This window comes from Leptonychotes weddellii, chromosome 10 (assembly GCF_054177405.1).
Source record: "Leptonychotes weddellii isolate Sample4059 chromosome 10, ASM5417740v2, whole genome shotgun sequence".
NCBI lineage: Eukaryota > Metazoa > Chordata > Mammalia > Carnivora > Phocidae > Leptonychotes > Leptonychotes weddellii.
Genome location: NC_138378.1, coordinates 109,116,712 through 109,131,872, shown reverse-complemented (window position 1 = coordinate 109,131,872; position 15,161 = coordinate 109,116,712). Strand labels below are relative to the sequence as shown.

At 58.5% G+C, this 15,161-nt stretch overlaps 1 protein-coding gene and 1 long non-coding RNA gene across 4 annotated transcripts in view; both read right to left on the bottom strand.

Moving 5' to 3' along the window:
• HS1BP3 (HCLS1 binding protein 3) overlaps positions 1-13,229 on the bottom strand; it is a 37,705-nt gene extending 24,476 nt beyond the window's left edge. For all 3 annotated transcript variants that reach the window (XM_081797132.1, XM_006746270.3, XM_081797133.1), the window contains exons 1-4: positions 13,074-13,229; positions 8,492-8,657; positions 4,911-5,118; positions 2,641-2,860 (exon numbers count right to left, since the gene is read on the bottom strand). In XM_081797132.1, coding sequence (XP_081653258.1) covers positions 2,641-2,860; positions 4,911-5,118; positions 8,492-8,657; positions 13,074-13,105 — 626 coding nt within the window. In that variant the 5' untranslated portion in view covers positions 13,106-13,229. The remainder of the gene's footprint in view (positions 1-2,640; positions 2,861-4,910; positions 5,119-8,491; positions 8,658-13,073) is intronic.
• On the bottom strand, positions 10,720-13,065 carry LOC145715978 (uncharacterized). The gene is made up of 3 exons (XR_014138303.1): positions 12,902-13,065; positions 12,124-12,192; positions 10,720-10,946 (listed from the first exon to the last, which is right to left on the bottom strand). It is a non-coding gene; the product is annotated as an uncharacterized LOC145715978 (long non-coding RNA).
• Positions 13,230-15,161: the final 1,932 nt, after the last annotated feature.

The following is a 15,161-nucleotide window of genomic DNA, read 5'->3' as shown; positions in this document are numbered from 1 at the left end:
TCAGGGTGACGCCGCCGAGTCGTGACCTGCCATTTGGGGCTGCATGAATTTGCAGGAGCGACCTGTCCCCAAACTTCAGCTTCCACACACCCCCCACCCACACACACCATGAGCCTGATACCACTGCGGCTCCTAGAGCACCATTTTCCACACCAAACCCACACAGGTCCCGAGAGCCATGTGGTGTGTCATGACCTCTTAAAAAAAAAAAAAAGCAGAGACAGAAATGTCTCGTCCCAGGAATGGGAATCGGTTCCTGGCATTTAATAAGCTCTCAGAAACCTCAGGTGTTATTCTCCCCGATGAGGGCAGTAGTACTGACTAATGTCACACCAGCCCTTACAGGGGAAACCAGCAGAAGGTTTTAAGCCTCTGGGGTCCCTTTTATTTTATTTTTATTTTTTTTAAACATTTTATTTATTTATTTGACAGAGAGAAACACAGCGAGAGAGGGAACACAAGCAGGGGGAGTGGGAGAGGGAGAAGCAGGCCTCCCGCGGAGCAGGGAGCCCGATGCGGGGCTCCATCCCAGGACCCTGGGATCATGACCTGAGCCGAAGGCAGACGCTTAACGACTGAGCCCCTCTGGGGTCCCTTTTAGGTGCTATGTTTTCCCGGGACTGGCGACAGTGCTGGGGGGCAGGTGGTCCCAGACGGCTGACACATCCCTCGACAATCTGCTACCGGAATAAGTAGGAAATTCAAGGCGGCCCTTGCCAACCCCAAAGAGCATTTTCCTACCCAAAAAAGGAGCCGCTTTGCTAAGCATGACCCTCAGCCAAAGGCTGGCGCAAACCACTGAAGTCCTTCTCGGTCTGGCTTTACGTGTGGTTACTCAGAACAACAGAGAGCGTGAGTTCAAACACAGCCTCCTCCCAACCAAAATAAAGCCCAAGAAGGGCCTGCAGGCCGTGTAAGGCTGATAAGAAGAGGCTACCACAGAGGTCTCCCCACACAACCTCGCTGCCTCACCCCCAGGGCTGCTGACCCCCCGTCCAGGTCAGGGCGGCTGCAGAGGGCGGGGGGACCTGACTCGGGGCATCAGGGTGCTGCATGACTTCCGGCTCTGGGCCCGGGTGTCCTGCAGCGCCGGATCTTCCCTGAGAGTGAATCCTTGTCCTCTCTAGGCTGGTCATAGGGCAGCCCTGCAGCCATACCTCCTCCTGCGTGTCCCCAGCCTCACATGCCCCCCGACTCCCCCAGGATAGGAAAGCTGGTGGATGGTGGGCAGAGCTTCGGGACTGTGATTTTCACGTCCTTTACACTGAACTTGCCCCTCCCTGATTTCTGGAGACGGGCCTCTCTCGTCTGTTGACTGCACTTCGATCTCTCATCAGGGCAGAGGGACTGTCACCCCAGGTCTGCGATCTGATTCGGCGGAGGAGGTGGGGCAGCAAGCTGCGGCCATGAGAAGAGTGAGCGCTAGCATTCATGGTAACTCAGTCTCCACAAGAGCCCTACAAAGCGATGCTACCATGACCCTATTCACTGCAGAAAACTGAAGACAAGGGGTAAATTGCCAGGGACATACTGCTGGTAAATGGCAGAGCCAGGATCAAGGCCAAGCAGTGTCCAGGACCCTGAGCTAGACTGGAATCCCAGGACTATTATTTACCAGCTGCCTGACCTCGGGCAGGGCACTCGGCCTCTGCAGGCTTCAGTTTCTTTAATCTGTAGAATGGGATAATAGCATCTCCTTGCAGGCAGGGTGTCAAGGAGACCGAGTACATGAAGTGCAGAGTACCAAGCTCAGCGTGTAGGAGGTGCTCAGAAACACTGGTTCCCACCTTGTTCTTGCACGTTTGGGCCCAGAAGTGGTAAGGGCCATGGGGTGGCTGAGTCTGTCTGTCTGGGAGGTCCCGCCCCAACACCTCAGCTTGTGCCCACTGGACGGGCCTTGGGAGCAGATGTCTCTCTGGTCTCATGCTGCCCCAGCACAGGGTGGTCGTCCAGTGGGAGCTTGGGAGCAGCACACTGACTAGGGAAGGCAGTCAGGGGATTAGGAAAGGGGAAGGCGGCAGATGACAGCACCAGGACACCGAGGGACCGCTGAGACCATACCTGGCTTACCTCTACTTCCCCACTGTACCTGTGTGCACACACCTGTGTGCATGTATGTGCATGTAAAGGGAACTCAGCTGAGTGGCCAGGGGGCCTGCGGCTCACTCTACCTTCTTCATCACACACAGCGGGCACCTTCCAGGTTATCAGTCCCTTCCACTCATGTGATCCGTGGGCCTTACAACTGCCTTGTCGGAAGGCAGGGCCCAGGTCAACAGCCCTGCTTTAAGAACAGTGACACGGGCCTAGGGGGCTTCGATCACGGGCCACAAGCCCCAGGCCATCAGTGATGAGCTGCGTGGAGAGCCCAGGGCTCCTGGGCTGCTGAGCTGTCAGGGGTGGGCAGCCCTGCCAGGACTCCGTACAGAACTGGGGACCAGGGGCCTGCCCTGTGGCCAGGGAGGAGAAGGTAACATCTGAGCCCCGCCCGAGCACACCAGGCCACAGGGAGTGATGACCCAGGGAAACAGGTTTTCTCAGATGCCCGGGACGGAGGGAGGGACGGAGGGAGAGAGGAGCCCTCACCAGAGAGCCTGGAGCAGGCCAGAAGGAGGCCCTATCCAGGACATGGAGACCTACCGCATGATGCCCAGAGGGTCCAGTGCTTCCTCCTCTTCCTCCTCGGAGGAGTTTCTTGCGTCCTCGCCCTTCTGGCCTGGGATGGGCAGACCCTCAGCCTCCGCTCGGTCCTGTTGCTCGAAGAAGTCGAAAGCCCCCCCATCATCCTGGGCCTGGTTGTGTGCATCCAGGACAGAGACATCTCTGCTGGTGAGGTCCGCAGCCCCTGGGGATCTGGTGCCTGTCGAAGGAGATGGAGGAGGGCCCCTGACGTCCACAACCAGGGGACGAGGCAGCGCTGCCGTGCACCCAAGCTCCTGTGCTGGGACCTGAGCTGGGGGCCTCCCGCAGCATCCTGGGACAGGGTGCCGGGTCTGGGTGCACAGGGGGCAGCCGGGGCTCCAAGCCTCGAGCCTGTAGTGAAGCCTGGAGTGGAGTGGTTATAGGTGCGAGCCTTGGAACCAGTTGGTAGCAGGGCAATAGCCAAGCCTACGTCCACTGGCTAAGGGCAAAAAAGCCGGCCAGCTTACATCTGTGGGGCATATCAGGGAGCTCTGGCAATCCAGCCACGGATGAAGGCTGGCTCCAAGGGTCTGGGCGCTTAGACTATGAACCCAATGGGTGCACAGTGAGCTCATGGAAGATTCCAGAATGAACTGTAATGGCTCCATTACAAAGTGGCTTACATCAGCACTTCTCAAAGCATGGTCCCCAGATGGATATCCATGATGCGGTAAGCGCAGAAAGGGAGAGCAAGCATCTGGAAACATCCATAGCAGCTTGGCATTGTCACGACATCCAGACATGTGATTTCGTATTTGTGAAAGTATCTGTCCGTGACAGATTGGGAATACGAATCTAGTCCTTCCCCACAGATGGATTGAGAAATGTGGGTTTAGACTACTTGTTCACCTCTATCCAGATAGTTACTGGGTAGAAGATCTTTGCAAGCAGTTCCTATTAAAAAAAAAAAAAATACCACCCTTAGATAAGGGACCTATAGTATGCCTGGGAACAAGATATTAACACATACGTCAAAGTAATATGTGTTACTGCGTTACATAAATCTAGGCAGTAATCATACATTGCCTTATACTATGCTTTGTTATTAGGACAAATGTGAAAATACCACTCAAAATTTCAATTCCGTGTAACAGGCATTGTGTAAAAAGCATTTCACAGGTATGGACTCATTGAACTATTGTAAAAATCCACGTGAGAGATCCTGTTCATGCCTCTACTTTACAGATAAGGAAACGGAGGCACAGAAAGCCTAAGAGAGTCAAACCACTGTATCTTGCTTCTCTGTTACAGAGGGGCCGGGAGATCTGGAGTTTCTTCCAGTTATGGATCAGCGGGAGCCCCCATATCACAGGCAACATAGCCCACTGGGGGGCAAGCAGGTTGTGATCTTGTAGCAAACAACTCGGGGCCCACAGGTGCAGGGGAGGGGCTGGAAAAGGAGACAAGTAGCTGGGGCTCTGCCCCGGCCTCTGTGCATTCACTGGCTTTGCTTTTTTTCTTCCTCACCCCTTTAAAAAATTTTTTGGCTTATTTGCTGTTGTCTTCTGAAAAACTCTGTCTTGTGACGCTTAGAGACGGCAGTCATTGGGAAGAAAAGTTAAACAGAGTGGTCCAAAGAAGGGAGAAAGTCAGGGGGGAGAGCCCAGCACCTCCCGAGGAGACCCCTCCCCGCCCAGGGGCACATAAGCACTTCATCTGCCTTGGGGCCTCTGTGCAGGCCTGGACACTGGGGTGTGCGGAGCGGGGGGTGCATGTCAGCTGTCCTTCTAGAGGGCGGGCTCCATCGAACGCGCCTCACACGCAGGGGCTCGCGGAATGCTCACGCCACCTGGCAGCCAGGCATCCTCCCGTCTGACAGCTGAGGAAACCGGAAAGGGGGAGGAGGTGGCTATGGACACGACCTGCAGGGTTTGAGGTCCCCAGTACTGGACCAGTGCGGGCTGAGCCTCCGCCTGCTGCCAGAGCCATTAATGTCGCTGGTGGGCGCAAGCCGAGGGGGGTGTCCCCGGGGGCCCGGTCCGCAGGCCTGGCTGGCAGGAGGCAACGTGGGGGGTGGGTGCGTATGGGTTGGGGCGCTCTGGGGGTGGCCAGGAGGGGCACGGGTGGGGTCAGACCACAGAGAAGGCCCCGTGTGAGCCCTGTCCGGCACCCAGGCAGGCAGCGTCCTCCTGCTGGCAGCGGTGGGCCCGCTCTGGCCCAGCCAGGGGAGTGAGGCCTGGTTCTGGGCCAACAGAGGCCTCAGAGGTTAGGGACAGAGCCTCAGGTACCTAAGAATTCTAGCAGCTCTGGGCTTCCTGCCAACTCGGCGTCCTTCGAGACACAGCGCAGAATCTCATTGAACACGGCTCTTCTTTCCCGGATGTCGGACTCCCCAACGAACAGGACCTTCTTGGGGAGCGGGGGAAGGCTGGACGTGGGGTAACGACTGCTCAGTTTCTGGTAGAACTCCTCGATCTCACTGTACTTTTTGGAGACCTGGAATGAGAGGAGCATGAGGCTTCCCGAATATTCTCCCCCTCACCCCGCCCAGACAGCGCAGAGGCCGGCCTGTTTGGAGAGACGGTCCCCAGGACAGCTGCCCCAGGACAGACAGGTGCCTTGGGCATGCCTCATTCCCTCTGACCCTCCACCCATCCCCCTGCCTGGGGCTCCATTCCCAACACCCCCTAATCTGTGCTAGGCTAAATTATGAAAGTCTTAGTAGCCAAAGGGGAGATATAATCATGGTGGATTCCATGCCCTGTCACAGGTCCAGGTAGAGACCTGTGACACAGGGACCCCGGCCTGGCCCACAGGTGACCATGCCTGCTTCCATTCCGGGCCTGCAGCACATTAGTGGGGGGACCTCATGGTCTGGCCAGCTGTTAGGTCATCTTCCTACAACAACAGGAATCACCTCTTCTCAGCACGGATCTCTGGATCATTCTCCCCTGCAGGAGCATCAGCCTTCTGGTGGGGACGGTCCTTACAGTGCTCACGTGGAGAAGAACCACATATGGCAAGGTTGTTTTCGGTGCTACTGTCAGCCAGGACTCCCCCCACCCCACCCCCGCTCCCCGCACCCTGGGACCTCAGGGAAGCAGGCAGGAAGGGCGTCTCAGGCCATCTGAGTCACCCTGAGACAGCACCCTGTCTCCGGCTGAGTCCGCTCCATGTGAGGCCACCCCAGCATGGTCTCTGCCCCACACCGGCCAGGCCTCACGTGGCGTGAGCAGCCTGAAGCGTGGCAGGGTCGAGGCATCGCTGCGGATGTAACCCAAGGTGGGCTCTCAGCTCCCAGCCACACACCCCACCAGCCACCTAGCATCCTCCCTTGTCTTGGACTCTGTGCTCTCCCCTTGTGCGAGACCTGTCTCCCCAGCTCCTCTGAGGGAGCACGGAGCATACAAACAAGGATAGTCCCACTCCTACTCCCAGGCCAATGCTGGAAATGCCTGTGGCTGATGGACGAGACCCGGGAACCCTGGGGCACGGTGGTGTCAGAGCATGCACCCTGGCCAACTAGAACTCTCCCCAGAACCCCCAGCCTGTGAGGGGTTCAGATGCTGGCAGGTGGCTGGGTGGAATTTAGATCCCCAGCACCCCCACCCCCCACACACTGGGGAGTCACCTGGGACAGGGGACTGTAGCCTGCAGTTGTCAACACAAGAGCCTGGCTCTGGAGCTTTCCTGAGAACAGCCCTCAAGGAAAGGTAAGAGGATCCCTTCACACAAGGGATGCAGGCTCCAAGCCCCGCCCCCGCCGCGGTCCTGAGAACAGGTGACTCCAGGCAGGCTCCACCAGGGAAGCTCTGACCCTGAGGGTTGAGCGCCCTCTGCTGGCCTGACAGCTCCACACTGGCCCAGCCCACGGACCCACCGGGACTGTGGTCATGGAAGCTTCGAGTTTCCAGAGCACTGACCATGCGAGGGGCCAGGAAGTTTTAAGTCAGAGGTGTCACCCCATCCAGGACCCACATTCATCAGTGTTCCAAAGCCAGGGCTTTTCAAGTAGCTACCTGAACAGTGGCAAGAGGCTGAGAGGGGCAGGGAGTGCAGAGGATGGGAGCTCCCGTGCGTCTGGCATGTCCACGTGCAGGGCAGACGGCAGCAGCACACGGGGAGTCCGCTAATCGGCAGGCATACCCAGTGCCCCTTTCTGGGACTGGTTTTACTTTCTGATTAGCAATTAAATTCATTTTTATGTTAAAGCATGTGTATCCTTTTCAGGAATAGAATGCAAAATGTTTTTTTTTTTTTAAAGCTAAATCATGAAACTTCAGAGATTTTCTGGCTTTGGGTTACATCCCCAGATTTCATGGGGGGTGGTGGTGGTGGTAAATGCATTCTCCTCTGCCCTCACAGGTGGTTCAAAATGTCTGAGAAGCACTGCAGGAACGGCCACCCAGGCCATGCACACGCACCCTTCAGGGCGTGGGTGTTACTGGTCAGAAGAAAGCAGCACCGGTGTGATGCATGGAGGGGTCAAGCTGTCGTCACACGTGAGGCTGGCCGTTGGCACAGCACGAACAGGCTTGCCTGGATGCTCCTCGGGGCTCCCCGAATGCTGCCTCTCTGTTATGCCCGGAGACGTGACCTCAGATATGCTCTTCTGTTCCCGTCCCCGAAAACGGGCGTGTGTGGAGCTCCACAGGGGGTCGGGCCAGATTGTCAGGAGCTGCAAACCCCCACCACTCGGGGCCAAGCAGAACCAGAACCACCACCTAACATTAGACCTTGATTCTCACCCAAAGTCAAAGTAGCACATGAAAGACATGTCCTTTAGATGCTTCCCATGTGTTAAATCTCCCTCAAAGAAAGACCCATGCCATGCATTTTTATCTCTGAGAAGGTGACGTCTCTGCTCCTAGGGCACCGGAGCGGGGTCACTCACTGTTTCCCTTCCTGTCTTGGCTGCCAGGAGATTCAGAACGAACCGCGTGCAAACCTGTAGCTACTGATCCCGTCTAGACCATAGGGCTCTGGTTCATCTTACCTTTATTTCAAAGCTCTCTCTTCCCTTAGCTCCTGTGACTCCACGATGCCCCCTTCTCCTCCCTTGGCCTCAGAGGCTCCTCCCTCTCCGCGACCGTCCCTGGGCTGCTGAGTCTCTGGGGTTCCCTCCTAAGCCCTTCCCTCCGCCCTGAACGTCCATTCTCTGGGCAACCTCATCCACTCCCAGACTTTCAACATCACCTCCAAGCTGACGCCTCCCACACCTGCCTCCTAGGCCTGACAGGTCCCTGGCTCTAGCCTCATGGATTCGTCCTCCTGTGTCCATCAGACAGACACTTTATACTCTACACAGCCCCCCCGCCCCAAGACCTGCCCCTCCGCTCCTTACTTCCGCTGGTGCACATGATTGGTCAGCAGATGATATGCACGTTCCCGTGGAGATATTTTACAACCCTCTGTGTCCCCCTCACACCAACCACTGCTGGCCTGCCTCCAGCCCTCCCCTGGAGCATCACTGGTCTGGTCGCTGGGCCCCCTACCCCTGCCCGGTTCCTTCCAACCCAACTCCACTCCCCACCGGATGGGCCAGTGAGTCACTCTCCTACTTAAAACTCCTCTTTGGCTGCAAGGCAAGTCAGGCTCCCTACACGCCCTCCATGACCCGGACTCTGCCCGTTGTCTCCCGCTTCCTTCGGGATGATGCTCCACGGCATGCAGTTCCCCGCACACGACCCCCACGGCTAGCCTCCGCTTAGGCTGTGCCCTCTGCCAGGGGGCTCCTGTGCCCCAGTGCTGGCTAGAGAAGCGCCCGCTCCCTGATGCTGCTCACACCGTGGTGGCAGGTGCGTCTGTGCGCCTGGCCCCCTGCCCCCTGGGCCCCCCCAGGAACATCCTGGCAGAGCCCCCAGCTCACCAAGAACTGGACGACATCCTCGGGCCTGTGCTTAGCCGACTTGAACGCAGCCAGCCGGGTAACCACCAGGATCTGGTACTCCACGTGGCCTGACATCATCTTGCCCCGCACCTCCTGGTGCTGGGGCACGGTCAGGTCGAGGCCCGTGTGGACATTCTGCACTCGCCTGCCAAAGGGAGAGAAGGCAAAGGAAGCTCAGGTTTAAGTCAGCAGGCCTCTCGAGTGACACGCAGACAGGACCTCAGGAGGATCCTGCAGGCCTGGGTGGGGGGCACTCTGCAGGCTGTCCTTAGTGGTCACTGCTTCGGGCCACCTGCCCCGCCACACACCAGCCTCTCCTAAGGCCTGGCTTCCCAAGCCTCACGCGTGGGTCCTGCCTATGGGCTGCTCCCAGACCCCGGGCCGTCCCCAGCAGCAAAACAAGTGGGAGCAGAAGAGACGGGCTTGTGGAAAGTCACCCACAGGGAGGAGTGTTCCATACACTCGGTGCATGAGCCCCTGCAGGATTCGGAGGGATGGCATCTGGGGGCTCTATTCCCGACAAGGAACGTGCCTGGCTCCCTGCATGTAGTGCAAGAACGAGACACCGCCGGGAGCCTGGGTAGACACGCATCTCTTCAGCGAACCGGAGGGCAGCGGGGCTACAACCGAACCTGCCCAGGGCCCTGGATGCAGGGTCCTCCTTAGCCTCGGGGCCCCGCAAGGCACTGAGAAGGCTGCTGCATGAGGCTTGGAGAGGGTGCTCAGCAAAACAGCACAGCTCTCGCAGAATCTGTCAATGCTACACCAACGTACTGAGTTGTATGGGGGGCAAACAAGTCATGAAACGTTTTCCCTGAAGTGATAAAAAAAAATACGGTAACTGCATCCCCATCCTTTGTAAGGGGGTAATGCAGACCCACGTGTACAACTACACGTGGACAGGACCCCTCATCATCAAGGTCAAACCTTCTATGGGCTGGGCAGGACTCCCAGAACACAAGTAAAGGGGTGCTCCTAGGAGGAGGGCGCTTCTGGGCTAAAACTGTACCAGGGCAAGGCCCTTTCCCTCTCTGGACTAAGGTCCCAATCCCTCAAAGACACTCTGTCCCCCAGGACTCCTTCCGCGCGGATTTCTCCCACCTCCACACCAGGCATGCAACACAGTCACCATGGGGATGCCGTCTGTCACCCACCAGGGACAATGCCATACGCCCGCATGTGAAGTGTGCACCTACACGAGCATTTTCCTGGGACCCAGGGCACACCGCCACAGGCTGATGACGCGGGGAGGCCCAGGCGACACCAGATGTACCTTTGTGAGATGGAACACCACACCTAAGGTATCAGCCCTCCTTTCCTTTGCCCAGTAACCGAATGAGTGTGCTTGGCCTCGCGCCGAGCGAGCCGGGCTGCTCCTGGCTTAGCGCGCGGTGTGCACGCGTGTTCCCGTGATGAGCGCAGGAGCGCAGAGCCCACTCGAGGTGAGCCTCGCGGCGGCCAGCGCTGCTGCAGGCTCTCGGGACCTCAGCTGAGCCACTCCTGCTCCGGCAGCCCTACAGGGGACACCACCGCTGGGACCCACTTGAAGAGCGGGAAAGAGACACAAGGGAGTCACCTGCCCGGGTCTCCGCAGGTCAGAGCTACCCCAGAGCCGGGGCTGCCTCTTGCAGGGTGGAGGGAGGACTCAGGATCATTACCGCAAGGAAGCACAGGCGGGCGGAAGTGCAGAGGAGGGGGGCCTACGGCCGGGCTCACGCTCTCCCTCTCAGTACCCCGCATCTGACCACACCGGGACCCGCAGTCCACAAGCCCGCTGCCTTCCGCTGTCCCTCCTGTTCCTGTCATGCCTCCTCAGCTGGGAGGCCCTGGGGTGCCACGGCTGGAACCACGGCTTCGGGCCCCAGCTCCCCCGCCCCGTCCCGAACTCTCCAGTTCTCTGCCTCCTTTGTACCGGGGCCCAGCAGCCGCCCGGGACGGGGACAAACACTCGGACATGCCACCCGGTCCCACAGGGAATTCATGGCCACAAGCAGCAAGCTGCAGCCTGGGCCTGGCACCCCTCCCTTGCTCTAGACCTGGGCTTCTCCAAGTGTGGTCCCCACCGCAACGGTGTCACCTGGGAAATTCAGGTCACTGAATCAGAAGCCCCGGGCCCGGCGGGGGGGCGGGGGGAGGGCGGCGGTGGACACACTATCTTCAACTGGAGGAGTTGACAACTCCTCCAGGTAACAGATGCAGCAGCCACAGCCGATACAGAAACTTTATTTATGGGCATGACATGGCTCAAGGGCGTAGGGTGGTCAGCTACGCCTTAGACCAAGCTTCTCGAACCTCACAGGCATCCGAGTCACCTGAGGAAGCTGTCAATAGGCAGATCTGGATTCAGCAGGTCGGGCCCGGGGCCTGAGAGTCTGCATTTCCAGCCAGCTCCCCCGTGATGCTGATGCTATTCTGCTGCTCCTGGGACCATCCGCTGAGCAGCAAGACATGGAGTCTAAGCCGCCTCTCTCAACAAACCCCTGATAAACCCCCAATGCCTGTTCTCCCGACAGCCCTGCTTATTTCACCAAGAAGGGCAGCAATGAGAGAAATCCCTGAGCCTCCCCCACCGCCGGGGACACACTGGTTGGCTCCTACCTGAGGCGATCTCCTACTCAAGGCCCGCTTCTGCAAGTCTTCCTTCCCCTCTTCTCTCTCTCCCTCCACCCCCCCGCACTGTCCCCCTGCTCCCAAACCCACAGTTCTTCACTGCCTCACCCAACACTCCCCCAGGCCCACTCCACTCCAGTCATGCTGGCCTCCTTGCTGGTGCCCAAGCACCATCCCTCCCCGCCCCCCCTCACCCCTGCCCTAGGACATTGGCTCTGCTGTCCTCTCTGCTCGTACGGTCTTATTCAAGATATCCTCATGGCTCTCTCCCTCAGGGAGTCAGGATCTGCCCAACTGCCCCTCTATCAGAACGACACTCCTGGACAAAACAGCACTCACTCCTATCTCTTCTTCCCTGCCGTTGAATTTTCCTTCATACCATTTATCATCCCTGACACATTATCTGTCTACCTCCTGTCTAGCTGTCCCCACTAAAGCTCCATGAGATGGGCTTCATTCTGTTCACTGCTGTGCCCTAGAATCTGAACCAGTCCTTGGCACAGAGCAGGTCAGTAGCTGCTGGATGAACGCAGGTGTGAGTGCGCGTGGTGATGAGCGGCGGGGGGCTACGCTGGGAAGCTGCGCTGGGGCCTGACTGTGAAGAGCCTGCCCGGTGACTGGTCTCGAGCGTCTGAACCCACCCTGTGGGCAGGTGCGAGTAGGAAGGAGTGAGCACCGCCCCCTGGGCCTTCATCACCAGCACCCATGCCCGTGGGCAGGCCCTGCAGGATCAGGGCAGGGAGGGAAGCCACCCACCCCCTTCCCAAGCACCCCGCACCAAAGTCACACCCCACTGCATGTGGCTGAGACAGATGTCTGCTGCCGGCACTACTCACACCTTCCAATCTCAAACCTCCTTTTTGCAGAGAATGAAACAGGCTCAGGGAGAGGTGACTTAGGGAGCACCAGGTACACCTCTTGCGCCTATGAAGACACAGCCTGTGACCTCCCTGGGCCATGCAGGGGGCACCAAGCAGGTTCTGGGATCAGGGTTTACTTACAGAATCACATTTTTCTAGACCTGAAGTTACAGGGGCGCTCAGATTACAGCTGGAAAAAGAACAGTTGGGCTGGGAAAGACATACATTCATTTAAGCAATAAACTGGCATCTTAGACCAAGATCCTGTGTAGGGGGAACGAGAGTGGGGTCTATGAAAATACCTTAAGTGAGTCACTCTACGAAAGACTCAAAGCATGTGCATCCCATGCTTTCCAGGATCCATCTTGCACCAGGTCCCCCAGGTCTGGGTCAGTGTGAGCCCACCCGGCACCTTCTGCCTCCGAGGCCTCTAACTTGCACTTCTCCTGAGCTACCTCCTTGAGGAGCTGCCACCTCTTCTCTTGCCTTCACCTGGTTAACTCCTACTCTTCCTGAGGGACGTGGCCTCATTCGCCCACTCCTCGAAGTCGGGTTCCGCACTTGCACTGTGCTCCCAAGGAACCTGAACCTACTGCCCGCCCCCCCTTAGCTTCTGGCCCCCCCGCAGGTTTGTGTTCATTCCGTGTCCCCTGCAAGGCTGGGCCTTTTTTGATTCACCCCCATCCCCAGGGCCGCGCACTGGGCCTGGCACACGGTGAGCACTGAAAGGAGCCATAAACTGTATTTTCGGGCTCAAAAGAAATGAACGCACGTCTGCAAAGGGGACAGGAGACCCCCTCTCCGCCCGCCTGCGGGGCCAGCCAATCCCGGCCTTCCACTGGGTCCGGGGCGAGTTCGTTACCCTTTTAAGGGCCTCAGTTCTCCCCATCTGTAAAACGGGGACACTCAATGCGCCCACCTCTCCTGCAGGGCGGTGGAGGGGCCGACCCCAGACAACCCGCCGGGGCGCTGGCGAGGCCGCGCCGCGGGCCCACGGGGCCAGCCGCCTCCGCCTGGTCCTCGGACGGGGCCGCATCCGGCTCGATCGCGCGCACCCGAGACGCGGCGCCAGGCACGGGGGTCTGGCTCACCTGGAGGTGACGAACACCGCCGGGGACTGCATGACCGCGGCGGCTCCGGGCGGGGCGCACGGTCACGGGACCCGCGGGCGCCAGCGTCGCCGCGTCCCCGCCCCGCGCGCTCGGCCCGCCCCGGCTCCGGCCTCCGCCCGCCCCCTGGTGGCCACCGAGCTCGGCCAGCGGCCGCTGTAAATTTCCGGCCTTTCTGGAACTTTGAGCAGTGACCACGCCCCGACCGCCCTGCGCCGGCTCTGCGTTGTCGGAGGCCCGTGTCCAGCTAGGTCACGCCCCCTGTCTCCCCACCCGCACCCCTAGTGCCCGGACCAGGGTCCTGAGCCAACGCGGCGGCCAGGAGGCACGCGAGGATAAGCGCAGGAAGCTTGTTGGTAACCGCAAGGCCTGGGCTGCGCCACTTGTCCTGGTGGCGACAGTGCCTGGGTCACTCTTAAGAGAGTGCCCAGAGTGTCCCGGTTCACACGGTAGATTACTGGGCTCCGCTGCCTTGGGGAGAGTGTTGGGAAACAAGGCAGCCAGTGGTCATGGCCCCGGGAGTGCTTAGAGGAGGGTCAGATGAGGTAACCTATAACCCAGCAAACAAGATCAATTAGACCCGCGGGTGGGGCGTTGTCCCAAGAAGCAGCCCCTGACGACTCCAGAGGCCTTCCAGTAAAAGAGCAACAGGGCCTTCTCAACAAAAGCTTCTCAAAGCTTCTTTCCTCTCCCCTGCTAAAGAGATAATTGTTCTGACTTGTTAAAACCCCACGGAAGACTTCCTGAGACTACTGCAATGGGCTCTGGACTATCACAGCAGGGGCATCAGGCTCAGCTCCGTAGAGCAAGGGCACGTGGGGATCGATGCCCAAGGGTCTGGAGGAGACAGCAAGGGGAGGAGGTTCCTGCTCAACCGACCTAGCAGGATTCTTGCTGAAGGCAGGCCAGAGCTTAGACATCAAAGGTGCAGATGTGGAGGGTGATCAGATTCCCTCTGGGGTGGGGTGGGGTGGTGGGATGGTGGGAGGCAATTGTCTCTTAGCTGACTCAACAGGATTCTTGCTAAGACTGGGCCATCCATGCAGGTTGCAGGGGGCGAGTGGGGTCAAGGTCAAGGCTGATTGGAGAAGAGGGATCAGAGGAGCCTGAAGTTTGGTCAAGGAGACAGTCCAGGAGGATCTAGGGAAGCACTTACACCCTGAGCACAGGTGGGGGGTTGAGGGGACTCCCCCTTGTTGCTGCAACTGGTAGCTTGCCTGTCACCCATGGCTTGCAGGCAAGTGAAACTCACCCCTGGCCGCAGGGTTCCTGAGTGCACAGCACTGGGGCACTCGGGGCTCCTGGTGCCTGCCAAGAACACGACTGGCTCCCCAGAACAGAGCAACCTGGTCCCTGAGAGCAATCCCACTTTCTGTGTCTGTGGGTCCTGCTTGCCCCTATGTGGCTCCAGTGGATAATTGTATACAATGCACGGAATGTGGGATCTAAATCTGATATTTTCTGCTTCCTGCCTGACTCAGGGAGCCCCTTCCATGGCTGAAGCTGCAATAATGCAAACCACATTGCAGAGGATCTTCTAATTTCCCTTCACACTGCCCTGGAGGAATGCTGCAGGCATCAGTTTCCCCGTACCCGGGAAAGTCCCTGGGCCCCAGGGGCAGTGCAGTCTGCAGCCCATGGGGAGTCTGATCCGAGCTCTGGCCGCATCCTGCACTAACACTCCCTTGTCTCTGGTGGGGTGGGTCTTCTGGGGATCTGCTGATTTTTCTCTGTCCTCTAAAGTGACGCTTTAGCATTGTAGGGGTCTAGGCATCCCAAGTGGAGCCAGAGCACCACCTCCCTGGTTACTCAGCAAACGCTCCCAGCCACAGCTCTGGGCCTGCGACCCTGCAGGGCTTTGAGGATGCAGAAGACCCTTGGGGGACTCATACATCACTCAGGAACAGTTGGAGATGTCAACATGGATGCAGGCCCAAGATGCACAGGGAAAGACAAACAACTAACTCCACCTGGGGTTGGGCCGTACAAGGAACTCTTCCCGGAGGAGGTGGTTCCAGACCTGGGTCATGAAAAATGTGAATGTTGTCTCTGAGCTTTGGGTTTTCTTAT